General features: G+C 41.8%; 1 protein-coding gene and 1 long non-coding RNA gene across 2 annotated transcripts in view; one reads left to right on the top strand and one right to left on the bottom strand.

Annotated features, from left to right (window-relative positions):
• The window catches only part of LAPTM4B (lysosomal protein transmembrane 4 beta), a 59,437-nt gene that overhangs the window by 34,520 nt on the left and 2,444 nt on the right, over positions 1–22,473 (bottom strand). Inside the window, exons 2-4 of the mRNA XM_071738043.1 lie at positions 8,154–8,265; positions 746–819; positions 28–150 (exon numbers count right to left, since the gene is read on the bottom strand). Of these exons, the coding sequence (XP_071594144.1) occupies positions 28–150; positions 746–819; positions 8,154–8,265 (309 nt within the window). The remainder of the gene's footprint in view (positions 1–27; positions 151–745; positions 820–8,153; positions 8,266–22,473) is intronic.
• LOC139793411 (uncharacterized) overlaps positions 18,169–22,473 on the top strand; it is a 410,787-nt gene continuing 406,482 nt past the window's right edge. Inside the window, exon 1 of the long non-coding RNA XR_011724599.1 lies at positions 18,169–18,215. This is a non-coding gene — a long non-coding RNA (uncharacterized lncRNA). The remainder of the gene's footprint in view (positions 18,216–22,473) is intronic.

Raw genomic sequence — 22,473 nt, 5'->3', positions numbered from 1 at the left:
CAAAGTTCCCAACATCAAATGATTTACCAGCTGACGTAGGTAGTCCTGGATTGTGCTGGGATAGACAAGTACACTGATGGCAACCAATGTGTTGAGAGCAAAGTCAAAGATCTGGTAGCAGAAGAAAGGGATGATCCAAGCTGCATGTTGCTAAAAAGGAAATAAAATAAAAACTCATCAGCCAGAAGTTATAATAGAAGGATATATAACTTCCTGTACTAAAAATTAAGGAGTATCTGACACAATGCAGTGTTCAATCAGTTAGAAGATACATGATTCAGCCAAAAAGACTGGCCAAGCCAGTTTGGCTGCTGAACTGTGATAATATGTGTGGTGTAAATCCTACAGCTCATTATAATAGGATATTTAGAAACCACATGATACTTTCCCCCCCTAATTATCAGGATTAATGCTGGGACAAGTTGCAGGCTTGGGAAGTAGATGGGAAAAAAATTCCCTTAATTTTAGTAGGTACAAGAGTGAATTCTCTGAATTCACAGTTTGCTCTGAGCTTACTCATATTTGAACTGCAGACAGTCAACACAACAGGGCAGCACGAGGCCCTGGGATACCACTGATCTAAGCAATCAGTGCTGCTGCATCTTTCACTTTTTTCTTTTTCCCCTCTCAGTTTTTGGCTAAGCAACTAAACAATAAATTATTAAAAAAGAAATGTTCTTCATTTTATTTCTACAGAGTTCTATAGTTCACTTGATTTACATCTTCCCCAAATATAATGAATTACCTTATATGCACCATATGTAGCCATTGCACATATCAGAATCATAAGAAGAGAAATTGCTGTGGCAATGCACATATCTGAAAGAGAAACACATCAAAATGATTGCAGGTAAATTCAGAGCTTGGTTCAGTTAATTTGCCATCTACCTCATGCAGAGCATCTCAAAAGGCAGGGTGAGAAGTGAATGGAGATAGGGTCAGATGCATTATTCATCCATTGCTGAAAGAAATCTCTGGCTCTTGTGGGAAACCTCCAAACACAGACATGAGAAACAGACAGTTTAACTTTTCTGAGAATTTTCAAAAACCAGAAGCAGTCTTGACCAGAAGACTGTTTTGGTGGTGATGATTTTATCTGTAGGCAAAGTATCTTCTTTTCTGTCCTACAGGCTGGTTTTGTACAAATAGCTGCAGTGTACATTTGCTCACATATCTCTAAAAAAAAATCCTTTTTTCAAAGGAGAAATTAATTTTTAAAAGCAAAACTGTAGCAAGTAGAGGCATCTTAGAGCAGAAGTGACATTCATGTCAACCAAGAATTCTACAGAGATACACAATTTATTAATGAAGATGCATAACTGTAAGGAAAGGTGGAGTAGAAAAGGAAGGAAAGAAGAAGATATAAGAAGTTCCTAAGACACGAACAGAAGGAAAGAGATTCTGGGAGAAAAAAAATTATGTATGTTTGGTCTTTTCATATGCACTTCCCTTGAAATCATTACAGGTCACAGTCAGGATACCAGAAGTGCATTTCTGAACCTGACAGAGAGAGTTTGGGAGTGCAACTGAATATTGCAACCACTTTTCTGAGGCTTAGCCAGTGCCATCAGTCCAGCACATGATGAGGAGCATCCCACAGCACGAGATAGTTCCTCCAGCTCCCTGTCTGCATCAAAATGAGGTTCTGGGTAGGTACCTAGACCTTCATCCAAGTCCCTTAAACGTCCAGATCTGGTAGCTGTGTACAGGTCTCACCTACCACCACCAGGCAGCAGTGTAGGTTCACCCAGGTCATGGATGAAGAGCAAGGACAGACACTGTCTTGTCTGTCATTTTTTTCCAGCCTACAAGTATAATCATCCATTTAGAAGACAAAGGACCCAGTCCTTGATCCTGCTCTTCCTGAGGAAGCACAAACCTGGTACTAGTGCAGAGCTCCTGCTGGCACTAATCCAGATTTCTGCTGGTCCTTCATGCAGAGAGGAGCCTGAGACTTATGAAGCTGGCAGAAAAATTAACAAGATGAGACAGTTGCTGGCTGGTGGGTTGCTGGCTTCTGATAAGATTTGTACTCCAGACCCTTCACTAGTTTGTTGTTCTTCTTTGGGCACACTCTAGCACCTCAACGTCCTTCCTGTAGAGAGGGCCTGGAGTACAGATTTCTTTACTCACAGTGCAAATGCATTGTCTTGTTGACAAAATAAGCAGACCTTACCAAGGAGAGGTACAAGCACTCAGTGCTCACTGCTTCCTACCCAGTACCTCCATGCATCTCTGCTTGGAGGTATTTGGAAATGCCATCAGGAGGCAGCTGAGTTCCTCCCTCATAATTCAGGGTATGACATCTCAGTGCATCCTAATTGCTCTTTAGAGACACTTCCTTCTCCTCTTTGACTGTGTAGAGAATCCAGACTTCCAGTGCAGGCACCGGAGCTGCCTTGCCACTCCCAGTCATCTTTCTAAGGCTGTGCTGTGCCTGCTAGAGGTGATCTGAATTCTGCTCGTAAGGGGAAGAAGCACCCGTGAAACAAATCTTTACTAGTAAAGTGCACTGTGGCCTCTACTGACACTCTAAATTGTGTGGTCATTAACTTTGTCTGCACACGCACACCCTGTGAAATCAGAATGACTGTGAATACTCCAGGTACACTGGAGGTGGTGTGAGTTAGGCCCAGCCAGCAACAAAGAATCACAAGGCTGCTCACTCATTCCTCTCCCCACTGTGGGACAGGGAGGAGAAAACATAACATAAAGCTTGTGAGCTGAGACAGGGACAGGAGGGTTCACTCACCAATTGTGGTCATGGGCAAAAAAGAGTCAAGTTGGGGATTAAATCAGTTTAACTTTTCACCAGTCAAACAAGAGCAAGACAATGAGAAACAAAACCAGGTTTTAAAAACATCCTTCCCCACCCACTCCCTTCTTCCCCAGGCCCATATTACTTTGCTTTGGATTTCTCTACCTCCTCCCTCACAGCAGCACAAGGGGGAGTGGGCTGCAGTCAGTTCCTCTCACATTGTTTTCTGCCTCTCCCTCTTCCTCAGGGGGAGGATTCCTCACAGTCTTCCCCTGCTCCATCGTGGGGTCCTTCCCAGGGGAGAGTCCTTCAGGAACCCCTCCAACATGAGTCCCTCAGGCACAGACTGCTCCAGTCCGGGCTGCCCATGGAGTCCCTCACAGCTGCTTTGGGAACAGTCACCTCCCCTGGCATGGGGTTCTTCATGGCTGCAGATCCACATCTGCTGTGACACCACGGTCCTTCAAGGGCTGAAGGGGACAGCTGACATCTCACCACATGCTGCAGGGATCTCCTCCCCTCCTTCACTCACCTTGGCAACTCTGCTCAGTGATTGCTCTCATCTCCTCCCTGCAGGTCTTTTAGCAGTTTCCTTTCCCTTTCTTAAACAAGTTAATTGCAGAAGTGGTTTCACCATTAGGCTTGGCCTTGGCCAGGGGCAGGTCAGGAATTTGGAGCTCGGGGAACTTCCTGCAGCTTCTCAGACCACACCTATGGCCTCCTGCAGTACCAAAGCCCCACCAGACAGACCCAACATGGGAGGCAATGAAAGAAAAGGAGAGAAGTGGAAATGGCTGCCAGTAGCCACTAACCTCAGCTGAACCTCTTGTAAAGGAGGCTCTTGGATCAATGTTTTTATTTTAACCATCAGTTTTACCGCACTGCTCTTGTATTTATTCTGTCCATTCTTTATCCCAGTCACCTATTCACTGTATCCAAGGGGAAGCTGCTGTCACTGTCACTTGCAGCAGATGCATCTGTCACAGCCCTTGCTTTGCTCATGATCACAGCAGTGCTGGCTCAGAGCCAGAGCCTGGCAACTGAGATAGACTCCACATTGATGTTCTGCTCTGATACACTCATCCTCCCCAACTCCAATGTCTCTCTAGCTGTGTTCTACTGTGCCAAGTCCTAGTTGGCTCAAGCTGGTTCTTTTTTCATTTAAGGTTTCCTTGGGTTTTTTGAGCAGTGTCAGCTTCAATTAGTCAGAATGCAACATGATATGTAGCACATTAAAAGAAGAGCTAACAAGGGTGTCTGAATTTTTTTCCGGCCATGCTGTACTTTGTGTGGCATTCATGGATAGATAGGAGGGCTGTACTTGGACCACTGCAGTGGTTATACAGCCTATTGTTCTAGATTGCTTTCTGAGTGTTCTGCTTAGGTTTAAAGAAAACAATTGGGTTTTTTTTTTCCTCTTATAACTTACAGTAAGATCATATCTTGCTGCCACACTGGGGAGAAGATGCTGCTGGGGATGGGCCTCTGCCATGGAGTGTTTGCAATGCATGGCAAGCCCTGCAGCTGGAGCTCTCTTGAACCCATCTCACAAGCATTTCCTTGCCTTCCCCTCTCCTCTTGCAGAGGAGGCTGGTGGCAGGTGCTGCAGGGATAGGAGGGAGCAGCCAGCAAGGCCAGTCCCTGAGCCAGGACCTGTGTGGAATGATAGAGACCTCAAAACCTCCAGCTTATCAGCAGCCCCAGCCCTGGAGCTGATTGCTGGCTCACAGCTCTAACAACAGGGGCCAGAAATCTGCTGCTCAGCAGCCTGCAGCCCTTTGGCAGGTTTGGCTCACCCTTCCAGCCTTGTTTCTGCAGCAGCCTGGCCTCCTTGCTGCTAGCTGAGGATTACTTCCTCTCACTCTGCAAACTGTTTGTGCAAGCTTGGTACCACTGCTGCCAGCCACCATGCAGCCCCCTCAGTCACAACCCACATGGGGTGGTAATTTCTCTCCAGCAAAGGAAGGAGGCCAATTAGAGCAAAAGAGTTTTCTGCACCTTTGAGCCCATCTCATGTACTCCAGAAGATAAGGTTAGATAGGGGTGAAGGTGCAACCCTGAACATGCTATGCTGGGGCAGGGATCTGCTTTATTCCTCCTCCCCGTGACATGGGGCTCATGCTACACAGGTTGTGCTCATAGATCCAAGCAGGAAGGGTACCTACTCTTCCACTTCCCTTCACCTCTCAGGAGAAGTCCAAGCCTGCTGTAATTAGGTTCCTTTATTACATTTTTTCTATTTGAAATAATCTTTTTAAGCCCTGGGTGCATGTCATGTTCGGCAGTGAGAGCACCACATTATCCTGCCCTGCCCTGAGACACGTGGTTGTCTCATCTCCCCAGCCTAAGAGGGTTTTGGCTTAAGTTGTTGGCATTGGTGTAAAAGATGCCCTCAGTGTCTATACAGCACACATAGGATTTAAGTCCTTATTGTCACAGGGGGCTTCATAGCATCACAGACATCTGTGACATTGTGAAGGCAGTACATAAAACCAAGCAACACTCACTGCTTGTTTGGGCTGTTGGCATGTCAGGATCATGGTCCATGTTTCTGGAGAAGCTGAGCAGGAGGCTCAGGTGAAATCCTCTGGGAAGTCAAAATGATTTATAGGGCTTTTCCATCTCCTGCCCAGAGATCATTAGTTTTTTAACAGCAGCAGTATTACATTGGGCAGCTCACTCATTTCTAATTTTTCCTGCGCCACTTTCTAGTTCATAAACTCCCCCAGGTCCTAAGGAAATAATAAAAAGAAAGATGAGCCTAAGTGGGCTCAGCTAAATATCCAGCAGAGGAGGAATCCCAGCATTTATGTCTGGGAGAGACAGCCAAACCACACACACTGGTGTCTTCCAGTTCCTCCACCCATTGCATGGCAGGTCTTGGCAGACTTTTCCCTCTCTTGTGTCCTTTTCTAGAATAGAAGGGAAATGATATAACCTACATCTTTTTCTCAGTGCTCAGATAAATCCTTTCTCTGCTTAATCTAACAGGGATTTTGGAGCCTCTGGTATTGCCCTGGGAAACAAATCTTGAAATTAAGGATGAGGCCAAATTCATGGAAGAACTAATGCTGCAGTGGCATTTTCAAGCAGTTTGCATTAGACTGGCTCTTGTTTTGCCCGTGGCAGAAATTCTTCCCGTTGCTGGAACAGCAAATTGAAAAGTCTCCATAAACCAGGCCTGAGCACAGCCAAAAATAAACATGAATACAAATGTTGGGGAATCCTGGTCTCTTGGAAGTCAAGGGAAATCTGTCATTAACTTGAGGTTAGCCATAATTTCAGTGCTGTGACTCAGCTGGTAAGTTTTTTTCCAGCTGATATTTTCAGATCTTTTATGATGGAGTCTACTGGAGGAGGGAGGAGTCTGTTGGAGGAGGGAGCAAAAGGGAGTAACATTTTACAAGAAAACTCTGTGTTTGCTTTTTTGTTGTTGTTTGCTATTAATAGGAGCATCAAAAGTAGTAAAGAGAATATAGCTACTAGTATTTCCATCATTATTATTTGTCAACACAACTACATACAGGTAACAATTTTGAGACTTTCATTGGCATAAAAATTTATTTTTCTTTCTCTATTCCATGCACATCATTTCACTATTAAGATTTTCAACACATGCGGCTGGGTTGGGACACATTTCTTTAAAAAACAAAAAAAATAAATAAGTGAGAATGTGGAAGTTCATCTGATGTTTTATCTTGTAAGTAAACGTTTTCTCAGGTTTGAACAAACGTAGCCATACTTAAAGAAAAAAAATGTATCTCCTGCCAAATATTTTCATAAGCTATACAGGCCAGTAGTTTGATTCAGCTGCCTTTAGTCAGTAAGACATTAAACTGGATGGAGAAAGAGAATAAAAGGAGACATTAATTCAAATGTTCATTCATAATTTAACTGCCTGTGAAATGTTCCCTGTGCAGAATGCAAAGGACACTGCTTGGCCCACAAGCCATCCTCTTACAGTCTTTCAGTGTTCACTTCAGAAGAGACAATTAAAAATATAGAAAATACAAATTTCAAGTATAAATGGAAATCCCCAATGTACTTGATCTGACAGCTATTGCATTACAAAACAGAATTACTATTTTAAAGCCTTGGGCACTGGCAGGACTCTGATGCTGGCTATATAAAACCACCCTGACAGACAGTCATTACCAAGGTTAATCTCTGAGAATTAGGACGAGGCAGTCAGTTTTAATATATCAGAATCAGCTAGGATCCCATCTGTATCTACTATGGTCCTTACTTTCTTAAATCCAGTTATATAAAAAGATTTTTCATCGGAAGTTGTAGGTGTTTTTTCAGTGAAGACACAATAAAGGACCAGTTGCTTATTATTATTCATTAAATGTAAACTCTCAAGACACATCTGCCCTAAAGACCTTGTGGAAATAAGTGTCCCTTAACTGATACCCACTCAGATCTGACACACCATGGCTACAATTATTTTTCTCATGTGTAAGACTATTCTTTTTCCTAATGATATTTTTAATGTCTTCAGGATGAAGGAGGGAAGGACTTTGAGCCTTTTGCTGTGGATGGGTGTGAGTCTGAGCAGCAAGGCACCAGTGTAACTAGCAGGACACAGAGAAACTAGCAGAGAAACATTGAACAAACTTGTGAACACAAATGAAAAAAACACAGACATTTTAATAAACACTGCACTGAAGGAAAACTTTTCTAGATATGAATTAAATGGTTTAAGAAAATCAACAAACCAAATATCACCAATTTGAAACAGTCATGGAAGAAAGAAACATTTGCAAAAGACAGGAGGTGTTTGCAGGAGACATGAGCCCTGGCTCACCATTCCCTGAAACTGTATTGAAGATTTTCTGTCATGTCCTTTGATGAGAGAAGGAAACAGCCCTCTGTTATCACTGATATGCCTATGACCATACAGTTAATAGTTACACCTGCACCTATCACAGCAGGTTTGTGCAAGTCATGTCATGCGCACATGGGGATGTATAAATCTGTACATCAGTTAACACATTAAGCCACTTACATAAGAGCCATGTGGGTTCTTATGCGTGTGCAGACACTATGGGACACGGTGCTGGGAGGGGCAGAGACTCTGTATCTCCCCCCTGTCTTGCAAAATCCCCTGAGGCTTTCAGCATCGTGCTCAGGGATAACATCTCCATGGCAAGGGCTGTCTCTGCTCCTGCCAAGCCAGGGCACGGCAGAGCAGATGGATTACTAATAGGTTGCAGATAAGGTTATTACTGGGTAACCAGTTTTAACTATGCCATGAATACACCTTTCATGATAAAAATGCATCTGTAAATAGTGAGGTGGCACAATAATTAAAGGACAGTAATTATTGAAATGATAGGACAGTTACATAAATGCTGAAGAAATGAGTAGTAGTATTTAGGCAGTTTGTACTTACTGGCATCATCCATAAATTCAAATTCACCCCCTAATTCAGCACTGGTTAAGTGGTACTGGTCAGGATCAGTCAGGGCACTCAGCAGAATCAGCAAAACCACTGAATTGATAATCTAGAGAAAAAAACAGAAAAAGGGTCAGACTGAGAAAGCATCTTGGAAAAAACTCTGGGCAGGACATACCCACAACAGTCCATAACAACCATAGCACAGGCTGCTTTCCAGCTGTACAGCCCTTAACTAACATTGCAACCAGCTGCTCCGTGTTTGTGTAAAAAAGACCTATTTCTTCCCCAAGTGGCAGCAGGAAAGTGAAACAAAACGCAGATTATCCCTTTTTATTTTCTCTCCCACACCATCAGACAAGTTGCCCCTGCACTTTTAGATTATAAAACGTTAGCACATCCACTTCAATTTGTTCCATAGCAAAAACTAAAATAAATAAAAACCAATAATTGTTACCAATTAATGTTGTAGTCAAGAATTATCATCATGACAGAGCTGGAATTGGGGACAGGCCCTGTGAAATTGCTAGATGATCAAAGAAAAGCTGATTGGCTGAAAGAAACTATTTTAAAAGAGGCTGTGAGTGATGAGCTGGCTTAACCAAGCTACTTAGATCAGGAAGCCTTGAGGGGATGGGCGTAGGTGGCAATGTGAGCCCAGTGTCTGGTGTGCATGTTTCTGTGTCTTATGGCTCAGAGAGACATTCACATACACAAAGGCTTTGGCTACAAAATGCAGTAAGTGACTGAAATGCAAAAACATAGCATTGAGTTATTCAGTAGAAGTGGACTGGCAAGTATCAGCTATGAGAGGAATGCAGAAGTAGCCAAGATCTGTATTTTAAAACAAATCTGAACAAAATCCTACTAACACTTTGAAGTGAACAGAGCTAATTGCAGGAAAGAAGATTGCTCAGTGGGAAACAACACAGCGTGGCTAAAAATTATTTTACAGAACAAGGAAGATGACTGATGAATGGGGAAATGGAGACAAGAAAGCTGATACTGGAGTATGCTGGGAAAGATGGGCTTTTATTGCTTTGGTTCTCACTTCAGGGTCATCCTAATCTGATCATAAGTTACTAACCACAACAAAAAGGTGTAGGAACACAAACTCTAATAAGACACAAACAGACTAGAGGATTTCTTGGCTAAGATTAATGGGTTTTGATAGGCAAATTCCATCAAATTTAGCTTATACCAAATCTGTTTGAAAAACTGAAAACAGATTGAGCTCACAAGAGGGGGAAAGCACAGTTTATTCATTTACAATGCATGAAGATCCCATAAAGAACTTGTAGCTAGATTGTGAGGTTTAAGAATAAAATAAACCCAAGAAAAGATAATCGAGCATTCTTCCCACTTCAAACTTAGATAGTCATAACCTACAATCACCATGGGCTTGTCAAGGACAAATTGTAATCATTTCATCTTATTTTCCTTTTCTGGAAGGGTAGAAGGCCTTGTGGGCAGGAAAAAAGCAGTAGATATTATCTTTTTGCATCTTAGCAAGCCTTTTGACATTCTGAGGTTCTCAGAAATGAGCTAGGAAACTCTCTTTAGTTCAAAGTGCAAGCAGGTGAGGTGAGTGCACAGCCAGCAGGAGAGTGGCAATGAAACTACAGTTGCCAAGGATTCACAGCTAGGATGGAAGGCACATTGATTAGGGCTTTCCAATACTGTTGAAAGATTTAGTTTCCAGTAATTTATGACTTGAATCTTTCTTGTCAGACAATGCCAAGCTGTGAGTACTTTAAGAGATAAGATTTTGACCAACTGTGGCAGAATTCACACAACAGGGGATAATTCTGAGCATAAAGAACATAAAGCATCACATTTGTGACAAGAGGAGAAGCAGAAGAACAAGAAGATAAATAACTGAGTGGGTAACAGTTCCTCAGAGAGGAGTCCAGGTATGACTGAATAAACTGAACGTGACTCAGTGCCATCCCATGAGTTCATCTTTGTAGCTACATGGTGGTGGGCAGTTCAACAGAAATATGAGTATTAGACACACGAATCTTCCTCCAACTTGGCCTCCACAAGGTCTCTACAGAAAGGGTTCAGTTCAAAGTCCTTCTAAAACACACCAAGAAAAGCCCTGGGGAAGATCTTGCAACAGAACAGAGGGTGATCAGACATCTGGAATGTGTGACTGACAGGTAAAAAACAAGAGGTTTTCTTAACAAGGAAAACATGGAAGGAGATGCTCTCAGCCTTTAATGTGAAGAAAGGCCAGGACAAGAAGGAGGCAACAGACTTTTCATGAGATCCACTTGGAGGTGAGTAAAGTAGCAGACTTAAATTACAGTACAAGCAAATTTAGTTTAGGCAGCTTGCTGAACAATAAGAATCAGCAGAAGAGATTGTCTGAAGTAGGGTAGAAATCTTCCTTACTGCATTTTGTCATAGAACAGTTAACAGCTTTGTGCTGGGAATGCTGTAGCCACAGACAGTCTTGCCTTGGTTTTGAAGACACATCAAAGTACTATCAAGATTCAAAGTTATATTCCATAAGTTCCACTAATTTTCAACATTGCTTATAAATTTACATTGCAATCTTGCTCTTGATTTTACTCTTTTGTGGAAAGCCAGAGGACATATTCCAGTAATAAATGTTACTTAAGGAGAGTTCTCAAAATAACCGAGCAATCAGAAACTATAAATTTATAGTGTTGCTATTTTAAAGGCATTAAAATTTAATCCTTTTTACAGATGTAGTCAGGGAGATTCATAAAATACTGACCTAGGCACTCTGCTTTCTTCATATGGATATGTCCAGATTCAAATTACGTGTCTGTCAGCATTGCCTTTAAGTCTCTGGATAAGACACAGATTTTGTTTGTCTGATCTGAAGTCTGCTGCAGTCAGTAGGAATCTCTCTAATGCTCTTTAGTGCATCACTTTTCTGTTCTCTCAGGTTATTCTCTTGAGATCCTCATAATGATCTCTGAGCACCTTCCAACTGTGCTGTCAGCAGTGCAAATGAAATACACCATGTGTTTATTTGCTCACTCTCCTCAGTGAAGAAATGTGTGCACAGCTGGATGTATTATATTTGTTCAAGTTTTTCATTTGTTTTGAAAGTGAGGCAAGTGTTAAATTTCAAGAAATGCTTTAAAGCATAAATTTAATGTGCCTAAAAACTTACTGATGTAGCATCTTCCAAGGACACATAATCAAGGACAAGAGCATAAAGTGATTCCCTGTTGATACCTGCAGTTGGCATGAGAGTTGAAATCTCTATTCTAGGAAAAGCAAAGGAGATTTTTCTGCTCTCTAAATAGGGTTCCTGAAAGATATATTCCGTTCTTTCAGCAACAAATGATGTAACAACTAATTAACAATGCTTAGAAAGCTTTTTCATTATGCAAAGTTTCAGTAAGCAACTAAGCCCTACCCCTTCCCAATGAGACATGCTGTCCTCCTTTTATGGGTGGAGAAACAGCATGAACATGCAGCAGGGTGGTGTTCTGTGGTGTGAATAAAATGCAATATTTTGCATTATCAAGACAGAACTGTGACCACTGTGTCCTGCTGCTGGTTATGGCCACGGTGCTACCCACAGTCACAGGAGAGGATCCCCAGGGGCACTAACAGGCATTACTGGCTCTGCCCATGTAGCCTGTGGCCAGTTGTGTCACTGGTATCATCCCCTTTTGCTCCTGGCTGAGCCTCCTGGATGGCCCTTGGCCCTGGCTCATCCCCTGGCATTCTGGGGGTTGCTGATGGACACCAGGATCTGCCTCCAGTTCTGCACCTTGGCTCAGCCCTTACAGGATGGTGCCCAAAGCACCCCAACAAGAAGAAGGGACAAAGATCCCATACAAAGTCCTACCTAGCACTGCGCAACCGTCCTCTTATCCTGATACAGAAATAAAGTAATAACCTTTAAAAATCCCCAAATCTCACTCCTCTGACAACCAGAATATAACCACCTTCTCATCAATGTGGATGAGGGAAATAACTCCGCCTTGTAAAGACCATAGAATGTGTAACGAAGAGGAGGAAAACAGGAAATATTATGGAAGAGATAGATAGCCCAAATATTGGAGATCTTTTTTGATTACAGTTTCAGATCTGAGTAGAAATATTTAAACCAGCAACAACTGTGTGGGAGAAGGTATATGCAGGCATAAGGGAGAAAGCCAGTACAAGGACCAGTACAGCCATTGCCACTGCTTCCATCTCTACCATAATAAGGAACCAGCATCTTATGGTGATGTGAGGCAGCTCTGCTAGAAGGAACGTGCAGCATTTAGGATGCAAGGAAGCAACCTCCTGGCTTCCACAGACAATGTTCAGAAGATAATGCACTAAAATTTCAGACCTCTGCCACTGATGAGTTGCCTTCATTTCCACGTAATTTGTTCCAGAAATCAGCAGTGAACTGTGATGACCCATGGAGATAAAATACAGGGGAGGGAGGGTGTCAGGAACTATTGCATCAAAAGGTGATGAGAAAATGAGTACCACTATGATTTCAGACCCTTCCCAGAAGTGCTGCTGCATGATATCTATCATACTTTATCTAGAATAAAACTATTTCCAGTAGCTCTGAAGACTGTGTCATTAACACAGATATTTTGCTGACTCCTGACTCAGGCAGACAGAGAAATGCTCAAGCCAGAGACATCTGTGGGTTATGTAGATGTCTGTAAATACTAAATGGATTGTCAAGAGTTATAATGGTTTAATTTTCCAGCTTGCAATCAAGAGCTGAAATAAAATTGCTCTGATAAAGGAGCTTAGAAGAGGAAATATTAAGCTTACTTTAACTTGATACACCACATTAAAAATACACCAGTTTTTCTATTGAAGCCCACAGGGTCCCCTCTACAAATGTTCTACTACAGTTCTCCTAAGAATTCCTAATGTGGTGAGGAGAGATCCTTATATTTAAAAAAGCAAGGAAACCCCCTGGCTTTGTTTATATCAAGGGTGAAATTTATAACTGAATCTGTGCCTGTAACTGTCTGGATGTTGTCTATGCAGTGAAAGATTTCTTTATTTATATAATAAATATATTTATATAATAAATAACCCACTTTTAATTCTGGGTCTGTTTTCAGCTTCACTGAACTCAAAGGATCCACTGAAGCACACTCCTTAAATCTCTGCATTGGTGTAGAACTAACTCACTGCCTCTGCTCCCAGCTGAGGGCCCTTTACAGTTCCAGAGAGTTTAATGACAGTGAACACCTCAGTAATATTTGGGTACAACCCCCTGCCCCATGCTTTTAGATAAGGGGAATAAAACAGAAAAGTCCAAACAAAAACTTTGTTTTTGTGGTGTAGAAAATAATTAAAAAATAGATCAAATGAAAACACAGTCATTCTGGCCAGCCCCCCCTCAACTTTCTGTAATTTGTATTCATGAATTCTGTGGTTGATATGGGCAGCTAGCTACAAAAAATCATCACTGTAATTTATTCTATAGCTGCTTACCTGACATGGCATGAGCAACCAGATGAAAGTGGAAATTATATTTTTGAACAAAAATGGTTGCAACAAAGCAGCAAATAACAGCAAATAACAGCAAATTTATCTGAGGATGCTGAACAGTGAGCCATCCTCAGGTATTGCTTACCAAGGATCCTAAACCTTAGCCAAGTTCTGGCACACACCATTCTAGCATATTTATAGTACCCCACAATACTGGAATATTCTAAATATTTTTAATAAAATTCAAGAAACCCTCAAGCAAAACTCCCATGCCCTCTATATCTCTCTTAAAAAAAAATCAAGGTATGACTCTAGGTCTTCACTCCATAGAAACAAAGCCCTGGTCTTAAACTATTTTTCCTGCTTAAAACTAAATTAACAACAGAATAATATTTTATTGTATTTTGATATTTGAGGTCACTATTAGTATTAAAAAAGGGGAGAAATGTATGGAAAATATATAGTTAGCTAATGCAACATCTTTAATTCTCTCCATTGACCTTTGTCTTCCCACTTGGCATATTCTTTGCATTTTTCTTGCTTTTTTTCTTTTAGAGTAGAAGATAGTATTAAATCAAGAACATTTTTGTTCATTGAGAGGACACAAAGACCCTACAAAAGGAAAAAAAAATCAAGATCATTTTTTAACTCAATAGTTCAGGGTAGATCTGCACTATCTGAGGTGCATTTCCTAAGCTTCTCTGTTAGCACTGATGATAAGATACATGACTTATGGGGTCATATGGGCAGATATTTCTATCTGTTCTCTGTCTGTTAGGAAGAGTTTGTTGTTTTTATTTGTTTGTTTTTCTGAATTTTGATTAAAGAGGAAATAAGGAGGACATTTTAGCAATAAATTTTACAGCTGTCTAACTGCTACAACATGAGCAGGAATGATGTGTCCTCCTCCCTGTGTGCCCAAGTTTCTTTACAGATCTTGTAGCAATGATCAGCCACCTTCCCCAGCAGGGTGCACAGGACCCAGGAGCTACCTCTGAATTCACCTCAGTCAAGTGCCTTGAGCTCCTAGGAAAGGAGGAATAGAAGAGTCCTGGCTGTCAGTGTAGATACCTGTCACAATTTTTTTTTTTTTTTTTTTTTTTGCTGTTTAAGCCTCATGCTGATGAAGATGTTTCAACTCTCCAGTGCTGGAGGACAAGCTGCAGATGTGTTAGTAATGCAGAAATTAATGAATGGTCCAAGGAAGGAAACACAGCCACACTTCATTATTTTTTCACCCAATGAAGCACATAACAGTCTAAAGGAAAACAGAAAGATGGCCACGTGAAGTTAGGTTAAATCCTTTTCACCGATGAAAATTACAGACATTAATACTAAAGCCAAAAGGTTGGAGTAATACAAAAAAAAGATGAACTGTTTATTCAGGAAATTCAGTGCTTAGTTGTTTTACAAAGCATCTTAAAAACAAAAGATAAGTCTTTCTCTTTTGAGTTATTGCCCAACCTTAGAATAACAGGAGAAAAAATGAAAATGTTGTCCCTGTACAAGTTTTTCTTTCTTATTTCTCTGCGTGAATTCTCAAAGCTCACGTTTCTGGCTCCTACCTGAAACAGTGCACTGGAATAAGGAGTGCGTTACTCATATCAGAAGAAGCAATTATGTTTTTATGTTCCTTGATCTGATGAAGGCAGGGTAGAGTCTGCAATTCTTGTTGCTTATTTTTCCACTTTACTCATGAGAAATTAAAGAACGATCCAGGCAGGCTCAGACTAGCATATGACAGAGTGCATATTATAGAGAGCATATTTGCCCCTGTACTCAGCCCTGGTGAGGCCACACCTCGAGTCCTGTGTCCAGTTCTGGGCCCCTCAGTTCAGGAAGGATATCGAGGTCCTGGAACAGGTCCAAAGGAGGGCAACCAGGCTGGTGAAGGGACTCGAGCACAGGTCCTATGAGGAGAGGCTGAGGGAGCTGGGGCTGTTCAGCCTGGAGAAGAGGAGGCTCAGGGGAGACCTCATCACTCTCTACAACTCCCTGAAAGGAGGTTGGAGCCAGGTGGGAGTTGGTCTCTTTTCCCAGACGACTTTCAACAAGACAAGAGGACAGAGTCTTAAGTTGTGCCAGGGGAGATTTAGGCTGGATATCAGAAAGAATTTTTTTACGGAGAGGGTGATCAGGCAATGGAATGGACTGCCCGGTGAGGTGGTGGATTCTCCATCCCTAGAGACATTTAAAAAGAGACTGGATGTGGCACTCAGTGCCATGGTCTAGCAACCGCACCGGTGGGTCAAGGGTTGGACTTGATGATCTCTGAGGTCCCTTCCAACCCAGCTAATTCTATGATTCTATGATTCTATATAATAGAAAGCTGCATAAAATATTTTAATCAGACTTTATATATAATTTCAATGTTGATTATTACAATGACACTAAGCACTGAACTTTAAGGGCTGTGCTGATTAAATTGATATAGGAAGTCCAGCATAATTTATCATCACTCTTCTATACAAATGATTCAACTACTGCCTGCTGCCAGCCTTTTAACTGTCCTAAGACCCAAATCACAAGAGGTCTGTTATTAATGAAATGTGGTAATGACTGCATTTATTTAAAGAAAAAATTAGATGGACAGGCTGTGCAGGATGCACACTAGAGGTTTCTGCCTCCCTAGAGATAAGGAGTGATTTGTTACATACTGATTCTTAGTCTGTGCATGGTTTAGGATAATTGTATGCAAATTTGTCTATGGATTCTTTGTCACTTTGCATTGTATTTAAAGAAAGTTAAACCTGTATCTGAATGAAGTCCTGAAAATGATTGCTGAGGTCTTCTGCTGAGCCCTAGGGAAATATGATCATGTACCCATGGTCAAGTCATAGCATTGCCAGACTGACTCACAATTTCTACTAAAGCACATCTCAGTTCAGGATGCTGTGAAGAGCTAGCAAATAATTGGTTTGCATTAAAACCTGATTAGAAAGAGTTGTTCAGCTGGCCAGTTGGGATTTGTTTGGCTTCCTTGGCTTCCAGAAATGTATTTTTGAGTCCTGCAGGTGACCGTGAAAGGTTGAGGGCAAACTAGTCAAAGTCTTGCTGTTTATGTGAGTCGTGGCTGCTCCCATGGGTCTGGACCTTAGTGTGGACTCATGACAGAGGATGGGCCAGTTAATGCAGCAGTAACTGAGGAGCTCAACAACTGGGCTGGATTGCCTGAGGCAACTGGCCCTGGCCAGCAGCTACTGTGCCTTTCCCACACCAGCCCATGAGGCTGTCTGTGTGCAGACCAGTTTCCAGCCTCCTTGGACACGTGTTACTGCATTGCTGAGAGGAGCCTGCCTCAGCTCTTGGCAGTGTGCCACATATGCCCACTTAATTAAAACAAACAAACAAAAAACAACAACAAAACAAATGAAAAAAAAGCGCAACAAAACCAAAACACACTGAAACTTTGATCAATTATTCTCATGTAGTTACCACAGGCAACTTCCACCAAAGTCATGCGAGGGATGAGGACAGCTGTCAGCACTAAACTGCATCCTTGCATCACTCTGCATCCCAAGGCAGGGATTTGGTTATGCAAGGCAGAAGCAGCCACACTGCAAAGGATGGTACAGTACAGACAATTACTGAAACAGTAAACAATGTGATCACATGAATCTGATCAGTGTGGGCACAGCTGTTTCATGGCTGGAAAATGCATCTCCACAAGGTGAAAATCTTCCACAAACCTGTGTTAATGTCAAAAGCATTTATCCTGTCTGCTTTAAGTAATTTAATATATCTTCTGACAGAACAAGACCTTGCTCAGCATGAAATGGAAAACAGCCACAGCACTTTAAAAAGCTCTTCTAAGGCAGGGGATCAGGATGACTGCAGACATCCGAAAGAGAGCAGACCCACAGGAGGCCCAGGAACAGTGCACTAGGCTCAATTCCAGAGTATTCCTTTGGTGATCCCTTGCTGGCAGATCCAGTACCTCAGATCCACCAGGAAAACTCACACCTGCAGCAACAAGCTGGTTTTTCTCTTCCTGTTCAGGCTGTTTGGCGATTTGGGGCTTTAAACCTCCAGCCCAGCTGCAGAACAGCACAGAAACTCCTGAGCAAATTTTCAAGCCTCAACCAGTTTAAACTTTCAGAGTTTTACAGTCAAAGCATAAGCCTCACAATAAAACCAGAGAAAAAGAAAGCAATCAAGGAAATTAATTCTTGGCTATTTTGCAACATCCGTTCCATATGTCCAGGAATATATAAGACTAATTGCATTTTCCCTGACGTCAGCCTAATCAGCAATCAGTTTACGGAGCTTAATGTGTTCTCCTCTGGCTCACTAGGAGATACATATTAACCTTCAACAGAACTTCTAAACACATCTTATTTGATTAATGTAATACCCCCTCTCCTTTATATAAATACATTCATGATTTTTTAATAAAACACCAAGTGTAATTATAGCATACTAGACTCTCACTGGGTTTCTTTCCTTTCATAGTCATTTATGTAAACTCTGCTCCTCTTAGAACCAACCATCTGTTTTCTCACTGGAGGGAGACAACTGCTCTTTGTAATCCCAATGAATTTATTATCCAATTGAAGACTTTACTAACAAACAAAAAAAAAAAAAAAAAAAAGAAAAAAAGAAAAAAAAGAAAAGGTATTTCACAAAGGTTTGCATGACTGTGTCGATGAGAAGAGACAACTGTATTGTTATCCTGGACAACCAGTGCAGATTATCAGCTATCATTGCAATGATCCATATACTCTGTGAAAAATCCTAGCATGGCATTTGGGGATGTAAGAAAAATTGCATATGTAAAGGGATTAGAGCTTAAAGACATTTTCTGAAATCCTTGTGTTGTGTTACAGACTAACAAACAGTCCTGTAAATGCATAAGCTGTCCAAAAGATGCTTACAAGAAATTTTATCCCTCTAGTGACTTAAAAAGTTTTTAAAATAAGCCCAGTAATAAACTCAGAGATATATGACAGATTCTGAGAAGGACTCTGTTAAAATACTGTTTCTGCTCCTCTCTGCAAAACAGCAAACACCAACCTGGCTATTTTCACTCAGAACAGGAAGCACAGGTAACTCATGATTTGGCATTGCAATGAATCCATCCTTTTTTCAGATAATCTTTCTAGCCTGTTCATGGATTGATTCTGTCACCCAGAGGTGAATTAGTAGGGTCTTACAAATAAAGTGCCATATGGGAGGAATTTAAACCACACAGTTAGTAATTTAACTGAAGAGGGCCTGAAGCATGAACTGGAGAAAGGAGGTGGGATGAGGTCCTGCACTGCAGAAACCCACTAGACTCTGTGCATGGTGAGAAGGAGTACTTTAAGGAGCTCTCCAGAAGCCATTCTCAGAGGAGTTAACTGTTATTTTATTTAATACTATCTAGTATTAAGTTACAGTATTAAGGTAAGTTACAACCAGAATGGAGTTACTGAGAAGGTCCTTCAGACAAGGTACATTTTGTTCATGCTAATGATCAGTGCTGGTCTTTGTTTTTTGCTCTATCATGTCTAAAATGCATACATATGCTTTCAGCCACACAATGCAGGCCCTGAGCAGATATTTTTGTGCAGGATCTGTCATTTATCTCCTGCTGGTCTTGAAGTTAATGAAATGGATGTGATCCACCCAAAGAGGAAATAACGTGAATTTCCTCCGATTCCTGTCTCAGATGGATATTCAACATGTACATCAGTCGTACCAGGAGGCCTTTGAAATTAGAACTCACATTTTTCTTTATTCATAATGAATTTCATTTTTTTTTTTCTCCACTCTCCTCAAGAACAAGCATGGGCCCAGTAAATCTCCAATTAGTTACTTGGGAGTATTGCTCTTTTTTTTGAGATCTTGAGTTTCATTTTAAGAAACTAAGTGCAGACAATAGAAAAGCCAATGATAATGACATGGCACTCGAGACATAAATACTTAATCACTGCAGCCATTTCCACTACAGAAACTGTGAATCTCAAGTAATTTCTGATTCTACCATGACTTGCCAGTGGAGAAATCTCACTTGCTGCTGACTCTATGTCTCCTACCAAGGGATGGGAAGCAGCCATGTCACTCACTTCAGCAGCACATATACTAAAATTGGAATGATACAGAGAAGATCAGCATGGAGCTTGTAGCCAGGTGGGGGTTGCTCTCTTTTCCCAGGCAACCCTCAACAAGACAAGAGGGCACGGTCTCAAGTTGTGCCAGGGGAGGTTTAGGTTGGACATTAGAAAGAATTTCTTTACCGAGAGGGTGATCAAGCATTGGAATGGGCTGCCCCGGGAAGTGGTGGATTCTCCATCCCTGGAGATATTTAAAAAGAGACTGGATGTGGCACTCAGTGCCATGGTCTGGTAACTGCAGCAGTAGTGGATCAAGGGTTGGGCTTGATGATCTCTGAGGTCCCTTCCAACCCAGCCAATTCTATGATTCTATGATTCTATGGTACCAGCCAGCTGTTCCCTCTGAATATACTGCCCAGTATATCAATCATCTCCTGAACCCCCAGTGAGCCCCATTCTGCAAGATTTCTTTCCCCAGTGCTATTAGCAAGGGACTTTTGGTGGAGGTGGTCAAGGTGGTGTTGCCTGCAGCATCACCTGACCCAACATCCCAGCTATATCACATTGGTAGGACACAGAAAGTGACATCCCTGACTGACATGAAGGGACAGAGTCTTCAGTGAGCTGGCTGGTGTGCTATGACTATTCATACAGAGATAGAGATCCTTTATTATTAGCCCATTTCATTCCATATAAAAGCACAGAAAGCTAATTTTCTCAGTAGAACACAAGGCTTTGTACTTGTATTCATTCAAATTGCCACAACCTGGCACTGGAATAACCAAGTTGCCAATTTACTGTAACAGCAGGCTTTCTAATGGTGCAATTTCCCCCTTTTTACTGCTTCAGTTCATTTTTTTTTATTTTTTTTTCCAGTTTTCAAAACTTCCCAATTCTCACAGGTTTGAAAATAATTAATAATATCATCATTTCTTAGAATTTCTTTTTTTTTCCTGAAAGGACCTTTCCACCCTGTTCAAGGAACCCTTGTTTACAACTCCTTCCTGATATAAGCGGTGTCAGACAGTGTAAAGGTTGCAGGAGTTGGGAGGGAGCAGCCTGAAAGGCTGTGTAGGAATGTTTTGTTTAGATGAGCATTCAGTGATGATCTCTACTCCCTTCCAAGTAAGCCTGAAGATTTCATTAATCTTCTAACTGGTACTTATGCATGTTGCCATGCATGGTGCTTCACATGGGGCTTAGAAAAGATGAGGAAGTAAGGGTGGCCCAGTCACAAAATATATATTGAGCCTCTGTGTGACATGAGGTCAAGTATATTCTACTGATCTCTGTAGGGTGTTCAACCTGTAAATCAGTGAGGCCACAGCAAGCAGTGCTTGTCTTTTGCTTTGATCATAGAATGGTTTGGTTTGGATGAGACCTTTAAGATCATCCAGTTCCAACCCCCCTGCATGGGCAGGGACACCTCCCACCAGACCAGGTTGCTCAAAGCCCCATCCAACCTGGCCTTGAACACTTCCAGGGAGGGGGCAGCCACAACTTCTCTGGGCAACCTGTTCCAGTGTCTCACCACCCTCACAGTAATGAATGTCTCCCTAATATCTAATTCAAATGTACCCTCTTTTAGTTTGAAACCATTACCCCTTGTCCTATTACTACATGCCTTGGTAAAAAAAAAATACCCATTATAGTACAAAGAGGCCACCACCCGAACATTTTCTCATCTATAAGGAATCAATACTTTTATTTAAAAATTACTGGAATTACTGGAATGCAGACAGAAATTAGGCATGTTTTCAACTGTCTATTTAGAAACATCCAGAACTGAAATGTTACAGCTCCCAGTCCACGGTGAGCTTTCCACAGCTTGATTTACCTTCTTACCATACACCCTTCAGAGAGAGATGCACAGCCTGGTAACTCACTGCTAGAAAAGATTTTTGGTCTTCTATTTTAGCCACTCTCTGCAGGGCCCTGGGAAGCATCAGGGAAGGCAGTCCTGGGCAGCTCTGGCTGGGCTGGATGGGTCCTGGGGTGGCTCAGGGGCAGCAGGTTTCAGGCACCCTGGGGTCTGATGGGAGCAGCCCAAGCCCAGGGCACTGATGGAGGGACAGGCACAGCAGGCAGCACTTGGCACACATAGCTCAAAAAAGAAAGGTCCTACTTTTATTTCTTTTTTTTTTTTAATTCTTGTTCTTCCCCCTCAACCCAAGTCAATGTGAAATAATTCCCATTGTCCCACGTGGTACTGGTGGAGCCTCAGGGCGCGTGTAAACCCCAGTGCTGCGTGTGGAGAGAGTGGAAAATCCTTCCGTGACACTGCCTGACATTGTTCCTTCTTTGTGTTTTAGATAAAGAAAATGGAGTCAACTTACTCAGGAAGAAGACACACTGTGTTTATAAATGCTGTTACTGATGGGGATGTTATTCTAACTCACAAATACCAACCGAGTCACTTGGAACAGACAAAAAATGTCAGCTTCCCCCCAGACCCTGGCACTGGGGTTAAACCAGAACGGCCTTTGGTTCATTTCAGCAGTGTCATTGCTGTGAAGAGCACACTGATAAAGTTTTTGTTTGATTGTTTTTGTTTTTTTAACTATGGTACTTGTAAGACTTTATGCTAAAAAATGTTTCTGCAGTATTATTTGTGACCTTTGGATTTCATGTTTTAATACAAAGAAGTGTAAAGTCCATGCCAGTGAGATAAAAAAAACCAAAGATTAACAGTGAGCTGAACCAGACTGGTCCTCAGGTCTTGAAATAAGTATTAGCCCCCAGACAGCCATATTACTGCCATTTTAATCTTCAGCATAGTGTTTATATTCAACATTGCAGCACCCTCTCAAGCTTTTCTTCTCAAGGCAGCACACCAG

Source organism: Heliangelus exortis, chromosome 2, assembly GCF_036169615.1.
Source record: "Heliangelus exortis chromosome 2, bHelExo1.hap1, whole genome shotgun sequence".
Taxonomy (NCBI): Eukaryota; Metazoa; Chordata; class Aves; order Apodiformes; family Trochilidae; genus Heliangelus; species Heliangelus exortis.
This window is presented reverse-complemented; position numbering and strand designations above follow the sequence as displayed.